Source organism: Protopterus annectens, chromosome 2.part1, assembly GCF_019279795.1.
Source record: "Protopterus annectens isolate FY-2018-M chromosome 2.part1, PAN1.0, whole genome shotgun sequence".
NCBI lineage: Eukaryota > Metazoa > Chordata > Ceratodontiformes > Protopteridae > Protopterus > Protopterus annectens.
The window spans coordinates 673,013,953-673,023,436 of NC_056729.1; the positions used below are offsets into that span (position 1 = coordinate 673,013,953).

The 9,484-nt window shown below is 38.8% G+C and overlaps 2 protein-coding genes across 2 annotated transcripts in view; one reads left to right on the plus strand and one right to left on the minus strand.

Moving 5' to 3' along the window:
- Window positions 1–5,169, minus strand: part of CNOT7 (CCR4-NOT transcription complex subunit 7) — a 586,377-nt gene extending 581,208 nt beyond the window's left edge. The window contains exon 1 of the mRNA XM_044063495.1: window positions 5,086–5,169. The gene's annotated coding sequence lies outside the window, so the exon portion shown is untranslated. The remainder of the gene's footprint in view (window positions 1–5,085) is intronic.
- A 191-nt stretch (window positions 5,170–5,360) lies between these two features.
- The window catches only part of VPS37A (VPS37A subunit of ESCRT-I), a 1,253,527-nt gene continuing 1,249,403 nt past the window's right edge, over window positions 5,361–9,484 (plus strand). The window contains exon 1 of the mRNA XM_044062409.1: window positions 5,361–5,756. Within this exon, the coding sequence (XP_043918344.1) occupies window positions 5,647–5,756 (110 nt within the window). The 5' untranslated portion in view covers window positions 5,361–5,646. The remainder of the gene's footprint in view (window positions 5,757–9,484) is intronic.

Sequence of the window (9,484 nt, forward strand, 5' to 3'; positions counted from 1 at the left end):
TAACACATACAATATGCTATTATTGGTGCAGGACGGTTCAGTTTTAAGTGTAAAGGATTAGTGTATGTTCAGGATGAAATGCTTTTTACATAGGGATGACCAGGACATGCTTGGAGAGGAGAATCAAAAAACATATATACTCCAAAGTCAGGGGTGAGAAAAATGCACCATGTAAACATACTACAGAATGCCCAAATTATAAGAGACTTGCATTCCCTACATTACAGCAAGTTACCCACATACTTAAAGGGAGAGAACTATAAGAAAAGAGAAACAATGTGGCAGCTTAAATTAGGGGTTGACAAGTTTCCAAGACAAAATAAAGTAATAAATAGCAAATGCTTTCTTAAAAACAGAAGGTTAAAAATGCTTAAGTGAATTAACTTGGTTCATGCTGCCTTACATTTGCTTGGATCTTTGTAGGCTTAGTAGTTTTTTTTTTTGCAAACTAGTGAAGTTAATGGTGCTTTTAAACAAATGAAAATGTTTTTTTTTCTATTGAATGATTTAATGTATATATGAAATTATGTTTTGAGATTTTATTCTGAAGAAGTCATTTCTGACAAAAGGGGAGTGTTTCACTAATTCTTGGACATCTCTTCAGTGCCTTATTATGGTTCTGGATGGCTCTTTGGTGCCTTATTGTAGTTAGTTTTACTGCTGGTTTTGTTGACTTGTTTTGTTGACTTGTCTATTAGAAATGTTTTCTGTCAGCCAGACTGGAGCCATAAAACTAATCTGTTAAGTAGACGGCTTAATTGGTTAAGGTAAAGACAAAAGAGCAGTGGCGACAGTCAACCTGGAACATCTTCCTTTGAATTCTTACCCCTGGAATAATAAATTTATCCTCCTCTTTGTGAGGTACTTCTGTGGCCTTTCCAGCTGCTGCAGATGTCTTGTGAGGTACATTCCAAAAGGGGCATTGTACTCTATAATAGCAAACCAAAAAGACCGAAACTTGTAAAATCCACAAAAGGCAAAAATGAGAACGAGCAGTCACGAAGATAAAATCCCAAACTATTTTATTAGCGCTTTTGGAGTAGATCAGTGCCTCTCCATCTGACAAAGAACAGACTAATTAAGCAGTTTTTATAAAAAAGTAACGTGACACCAATAATTCAATGAAATCAATTACACTAAACATTTAGTACTCTATAATGGGTCTAATGAGTGACGAGTAGAGGGGAACAATGACCTCTTTTTTTCCTGGATGATAACCCTTTTATGATGAGGTGTGCCACGTAAAAGGACTTCCTGACTACTGTGGCGATATGACCATCAAAGGAGAGACTACTGTCCACCTGGGTCCCAAGGTCTCTTATCACGCATTCAGTGTTAAGTAGATTGCTGCCTATGTGGTAGTTCATGGGTACAGAGTTTTTACCAAAGGGGATGACACTGCACTTTTTGGCATTGAGCTTGAAAAAAATCAGTTTACCTGCTAGACTACAAGAATGTAGTAAACACCTAGTTCATCTACTTCATATGCAAAAGACTCCAAAGCTGCTGTCCATAATTATCTGGCGCAGATCAGCAGTAATTTACTCACTTCAGAATTGCAGCCTCTGAACCATCTAGCATTCAGACACAACATCCCAAACTAGTATAATGGGTGTAAACATGTCAAAAGCCAGCACATATACATCATAAGTAACAAAATACAGTTTTACTATTGCATTTAACAGCTGTGTAACACCTGCTCTGCAATGTGATGTTCTAAGACTAAGTCTGGTTAGTGATGTCAGTTAAATATTCCTACATTACCCAAGGCTTTTATGAATTTCCATAAAGCAAAGAGAATTTGGACATCAACCACAGAGGAAATATAAGGATGGATTTAAAACACAGCCAAACAGAAAAGAGAGAAGTACTTTAGTTCAGTACACATCTAATATAAGTCAGCATTCATATGCAGAATCTTGTTTGCTTGCTACAAGTCATCTTTCAAGGACACTGACAAGTTAATATGGATCCAGTTTCACAACTGCCACACAAATCCACATGCACATTTCTGAACAGATTCCAAATGCTAATGCTGCACGAAGGCATTTCAGGCAGCAATTGGTAAGACATGTATTAAAGCATAACTAATGGCAATTATCCAAATAAACCATGCTGTACAAACAGGGCTAGCTTTTCCACTCCTGAACACATATTACAAACCCAGGACTTCTGACACTTGTACCTCATTTGGACTAAGACAGAGATTTAATCTGTATTTATACAATCAATCCCCACAATTAGGAAGACATTCCACTGCTGGATAGTTCAAAATTATTAACAAAATGGAGAGACATTTTAATGGCTTAAAACAGGACTGCTTTCTTCTTATAAATCAGTAAACAAACCTGCAACCCCGGATCACCACTGCCAGTCTACAGCCAAAAGGGCTATAAACATATCTATTACTTTTTGCACAACTACTAGAACAACACTGCTGTGTATTCCTCCACAACTGCAATCTTGCAATATGAAGGTTCAGTGGACAAAACTGCTGAATTGTTCTAAGAGAATAATACAATTAAAAATGGAATGCACTTTAGTATTAGAAATATTTTTGATTCTCCTGCAAAGTTTAATGGCCAACTGTGTTTAAAAACATTAGTGTGTTATGAACAATCGAGTAGTTACACTTAGTAAGTACTGACATGAATACGCAAAAGCATGGCACTCCAGTATCTAAGAATTATAGAAAGTTAGCTCATTTGTTTACATTTCTAATATTGTAAGTATTCCCCACACCCCTCCCAAAAGAAATACACAGTTGAGATGGGGGCATTTCTCATCTCTGATGTCCTTTCCATCCCTTAGTATTTACTTTCTATAATAACAAGACATATGACATCTTGGTAGCATGACTGACATCGTTTGCATGTTATCATTCAACATGCACACAAAGTTAAAAATCAAGAAAATGTGTCCTTTCTATACATACATATGCACATGCAATTACATATACCCAAATATGCACACTTTAAATGCGTTACATTATTACTTTGCTATGAAATGACAAAATGTGCTTCCATAAACTACCCAAACTCCCTTTAAAACTAGGTATATGTAATCAATTTCACTAACTAAAAATGGAGACGGTGGAGCCAACTGTCACCACTGATATGCAACAAGTAAATGCCACCAAAAGTTACCCCATGTGAGTGACAAAAAAATGCAAATGTGCACAGTCTATTAAAAATAATAAATTACCACCTAAATGAAAAAAATACAGCAGTTCTAACTTACAGCAGCAGCAAATGGGTGGATTGTCATGTTCTTCCTATTTGATAAACCGTTCAATATGCTCCCTTGTCACTGCTAAAAATACTGAAGTTCTGACTCATTTGTCACCACTTCTTGAGAGCAGAAGGGCATGTAGAAAATTAAAGCAAAGTAAGCACAGTCCACAACCCCCATAAAAACACTTTATTTAGCCTTTGCTGACCAAGTCAGTCCTACTAGGCTAGAAGCCTCTTTACAGGGGAGATCCAAGGTGGTGGTTATACTACGGGACATTTTGTGAGGACATGGGGGAACTTCCCCTACTGTATCTCAATAGCTGCTCTGGAATCTTTTACATCCACCTAAGCTACCACCAATTCAGACAGATGGGGCCTCAGTTTAACATCTCATGTGAAATACAGCACATGGAGGTGTGCAGCAACTTTCTTACATTGCACTGCATTGACAAAAATCCATCCACCTGATGTAGGAATAAAACTCACAGCCTCCTGCACCAAAGATGAATGTGATACCTGTTGCACTACTGACACTGCAATCTCTCTTTAACTTAAGGGGGGAAGCTACAGGAATTATACTTTGAGGGTGGAGGAATGGGACGACCACGGTATTTGACATGAAACTGCAGAATATGGTTTTAATCTTAAGACTGCACCCAGTACAACCCTTGATTTATTGACTTGACATTACCACTTTCAAACATGTTTGAGGTCCTGTCAACCAAAGAAACACAGCAAAACCAGTGCATGAAATCAAAAGAGGCAGTAATCTATACACTCACCCAAAAATGTTCATAAACTCATTTTTTTAACCAAGTTAATAATGTTATCATATACATTTACTAACTGCTTACTTTCGATAATTAATAGTATAACGTTTTTCAAAATTTTTGTGTGAACACACACAGGCTCAATTACTGCTGTAGTGAAAATCCAAATACTTGTAAGATCTGACATTTCCAACACCTCCTCCCTCACAATTACTACCAAAGAGCTTTTCTTAAAAATATGGACTGTAGTCACCACATGTCTGTTTGTTGCATTTGCTCAAACCCTTCCTCCATGTTCACTTTAGAAAGACATTGTTGTTAGACTCCGATGAGTAAAATAAAAAGTATCTTGGATAACAATGTTAGGAAAATAAAACAGACTTTTGTCTGTAATGAAATATGGGTAAGAGTCTAAAGTAAGAAAACTGCAGAAGGACTAGCCCCTAGCTTTCCAGTACAAAACACCAGCAAACCTTAACTCAGAATTCAGTTTACTGGGATATAATGTTTGTCTCCAATGGTCAAATAAATATTTCATGGTCATTTACAAAATAGAGGACAAAAATGGAACACAATGAAACCCTCGTATTGAAAGTATCTTTGAAAATCACAACATATAAAAATGACTGTAAGATAACTCCACATAAATGTAGAAAAACTGGCGACACAAAACCTCACTATCTCAATAAAATAACAAAAAATGTTAATCTGAACGGAAATAATCTGGTAATTTTCTTCCCTCAAGACACCGTTTACCAATTTCTTATATTTTACACAACTAATGGGTTGAAAAGCACTCGAAAGTGCCATAGGATGCACTCTCTCTCAAATGCAAACCATTTCAAGTCTACCGCTGTCAAAAATCTGCAAGCTCCTCTGTAAGCTAATGTAGTTATCTACTGAGAGTTTCTAAACTGAAAATGTCATTTAGAGAAAGTGCGCCTTAAAACGAGGCACTTAAAAGCAACATCATTTAAATGAAACAAGTCTGCAATACACTGATCCAGTTATAAGACTGTTACTTGGTCAATACAACAAACTATGGGTTGTTGAGAAACAAGTGAAACAGCAACACAAATTACCTGCAAATCTTCTAAACTTCCATCTGACTGCTACTTCACAATGCCGTGACATCATCAAAAACCGCGACATGACCTTTCAACTTTGCCACTGAAAAGTGCCCAACGAAACCAAAAATATAAAAGATGAGTGATAATCCGTTTCGTTTTTATATCAAAACATATAAGCGCCCTATGCCGTGCTGATAAGAATTCAGTGTGTTATGTCTAAAACAAATGTGCACATGCAGCGCTGAGAAGCTGTCAACGTACTCTCTTGGTGACGTTTTTTTCCCTTGGAATTTACGTAGCTGACTGGTTGAAGTGATTTTATTCAGTTTTGTATGTGGATATCATTGGAATTTCGGGTTTGAAGTCTTTCTGTGTATCCTGTACAACGACACTCAACAAAAGATTGTATTTTGTTGTGGTTATAAATCGGATTTATTACTTTTATTTTGTCGAGGCTGTAAACGTTGAAATTAGTTGGACAGTTCTATAGTTTGTTATTGTCGAACAGCTGACATGCAAAACAACAGTGTTAGTGGTTGGTAGTATAGTTTTCAGAAGCTTTAACAGGGAAAAATGAACTGGCTTTTTACCACGCCTAAGAGCTCTGGGCCGTTACCTCCTCTGAATAGTTTACAGCAGCAGAGGCAACGGCAAATTGAGTCCCTGAAGACCACACACTCCAAGTAAGTAGTTTCAGTGCAGCCTATTGATGTATTAGTTGTCTCGATCTTTGATTGCTCAGAACTGGTTTATTTTAGTACCATTTCCAGACCTTGTTTACCATGTGGGATCCTTGAAGCTACATTTTCGGAGAGCGTTCAGATGTTACTAGTTATTCGTTAAACATGATCTTTTTCTTCTTCTTTCGGCTGCTCTCGTTAGGGGTCGCCACAGCTGATCAACTGTTTACATTTCTTACTGTCCACTGCATCTTGCTCTGTCACACTAACCACCTGGATGTCTTCTCTCCCCACATCCATAAACCTTATCTTAGGCCTTCCTCTTTTCTTGTTACATGGCAGCTTCATCCTTAGCATTTTTTTCCCCAATATACTCTGCATCCCTCCTCAGCACATGTCCAAACCAACGTAATCTTGTCTCTTTGGCTTTGTCTCCAAACCTTCCAACCTGGGCTGACCCTCTTAATATACTTATTCCTAATCTTGTCCATCTTCGTCACACTCAGTGCAAATCTTAACATCTTCAACTCTGCCACCTCAAGCTCTGACTCCTGCCTTTTTGTCTATGCCACTGTCTCCAACCCATATAACATAGCTGGTCTCACTACCCTCTTGTAGACCTTCCCTTACACTCTTACTGGTACTAGTCTGTCACAAATCACTCCTCTCCACCCACTCCATCCTGCCGCTACTCTCTTCTTCACCTGTCTTCCACACTCGCCATTACCGTGAACTGTTGATCCCATGTATTTAAACTCCACCTTCGCCACCACTACACCTTGCATCCTCACCATTCCTCTATCCCCCCTCTCATTTGCACACATTTATTCTGTCTTAGTCCTGCTGACCTTCATTCCTTTTTTCTCTAGAGCATATCTCCACCTCTCCAGGGTCTCCTCCACCTGTTCCCTACTCTCACTATAGATCACAATGTCATTTGCAAACATCATAGTCCATGGGGCTCATGTCTGAGTTAGTCTGTCACCCTGTCCATCACCATTGCAAGTAAGAAAGGGCTCAGAGCAGATCCTTGATGTAATCCCACCTCAACCTTAAACACATCTGTCACTCCCACCGCAGACCTCTCCACTGTCCAAACTACCCTCGTACATATCCTGTACCACTCTTGCATACTTTTGACACTCCCAACTTCCTCATATATACCAACTCCTCTCTAGGTACCCAGTCATATGCTTTCTATAAGTCCACAAAGACACAATGCAACTTCTTCTGACCTTCTCTGTACTTCTCCATCAACACTCTCAGAGCAAACATCACATCAGTAGTGCTCTTTCCTGGCATGAAACCATACTGCTGATCACTAATCATCATCTCCCTTCTTAACCTAGCTTCCAGTACTCTTTCCCATAACTTTATGCTGTGACTGATCAATTTAATCCCTCTGTAGTTACTACAGCTCTGCACATCATCCTTATTCTTAAAAAATCTGTACCAAAACGCTTTTTCTCCATTCCTCAGGCACCCTCTCACTTTCCAAGATTTCATTAAACAACCTAGTTAAAAACTCCACTGCCATTTCACCTAAACACCTCCATGCTTCCACAGGTATGTCATCTGGACTAGCAGCCTTTCCATTTTTTATCCTTTTCATAGCTATCCTTACTTCCTCCTTGCTAATCCACTGCACTTCATGATTCACTATCCGCACACCATCCAACCTTCTGTTCCTCTCATTCTCTTCATTCATCTGCCCCTCAAAGTACTCTTTCCATCTGCTCAACACACTCTCTCCTCGCTTGTGAGTACATTTCCTTCATTATCTTTTCAGCCTTACCTGCTGCACATCTTTACTAGCTCGGTCCCTCTGTCTAGCCAATCGGTACAGGTCCTTTTCTCCCTCCTTAGTGTCCAACCTTTCATACAACTCTTCGTACGCCTTATCCTTAGTCACCTCTCTTTGCCATGCACCTCATCTCCTTGTACTCTTGTCTACTTTCTTCATCTCTCTGACAATCCCACTTCTTTTCCAACCACTTTCTCTGTATACTCTCCTGTACTTCTTCATTCCACCACCAGGTCTCCTTGTCCTCCTTCCTCTTTCCAGATATCACACCAAGCACCTTTCCAGCCGTCTCTCTTACTAGCTCTGCTGTAGTTAACCAGCTATTCGGTAACTCTTCACTGCCACCCAGTGCCTATCTTAACTCTTCCCTGAACTTCACCTCACAATTACCCTTTTTCAATTTCCACCATTTTGATCCTTGGTGCTGCCTTCACACTCATCCTCCTCTTCTTGATCACCAGTGTCATCCTACAAACCACCATCCTATGCTGCCTAAATACACTTTCCCCTGCCACCACTTTACAGTCTCCAATCTATATGATACCATAGAAATTATATGGACATGTTCTTGTCACATTTGAGTGTGATGTGTGCTTATTTCATTAATAACTGATATTTTAAATGCATTTATTTGGTGTTTGTGTATGTATTTATTAAGTTTACTTTTCTAGTCTATTCTGATTGGATATGCTACCATTTGCAGTGGAAGCCTGGGATGAAAACATTTTTGTATCAAACATATTGGCTATCATGAATCAGCATTTGGTACAGGGTTTTGTATTAGAACATTACCCCCACCAGATGCGCAGTAGCAAGGACCACCCAACCCCCACCTAGCACTCTCTGCATGAATTTATTTTGAAAACTGCATTGAATAAACTTGGGAAAACTTCACAGAAATGAGCATGGTAAGCTTTGTAATTATTTCAGTATAAAGCCTTTACTCCCTTATTTGCTGGTACCAGGATTTCCAATTTCCATTGATCAAAAGCTTAAAAAAATAAATGTCAGACTAAATAATTTGGCAGAACTTGTAGTTGCAAATGGTATACAGACCCAAAAAGATTTTTACCTCTTACAACAAACACAGAATATGCTGCATTTATACAAAAGTATCACTATTACACTGAGAATTACAATTCTTTAAAGGGGTGATCACATAAAATGCTGCATATATAGAATCTATGACACAAACTTAAAATTCTTATTCTGTTAAGATGTTGGGTGCAGGTGGCGACCTTTTTGGGAGGTCTTTTTTTTATTGCATGTATTTATTGTCCCACTGCCGCAGAATATTGCTTGTTGCTTTATCTCCTAAAAAAAATGTTTAAAGAAAGGTGGGGGGGGGTTTATTGCATGTATTTATTGTCCCACTGCCGCAGAATATTGCTTGTTGCTTTATCTCCTAAAAAAATGTTTAAAGAAAGGTGGGGGGGGCTTGCCCCCCTGCAAAAGCAATTACTGCACATTATACCAAAGAAAGGTGGGAGTGCACAGGTTATGGGTATGGACTGTAAAACAGGAACTTGTGGATACTGTGTACATACTGCCCTTCTGACCCACTTCTTACCCTACACAGTATGTGGTTAAGTACAAAGTGACAAAGCAAGTCAGACACCCAGGGCATGCGGTGCTTTCGACTGTGCACTTGTAAATATAGAAAATAGACATTCACCCGGTCACTGTATAATCTGCATGGCTTGTCACTCAGCCCTGTTAATGAAGTAGGCCACGCCCATTTGTTCTAATCAAAAGCCTTGGTTCAGTATGTTTCACAACGATATGCCATTGCACAATAAAATACAAAACAGGGTAAAATGCTTAAGATAGTATTGCATATACATCTTCGAAGACCTGTAAATACAGGCTCAGCCTAGGTGAACAATACAGTGAAGTCGTATGACCTGGATCAGTTTTGCACAGTATT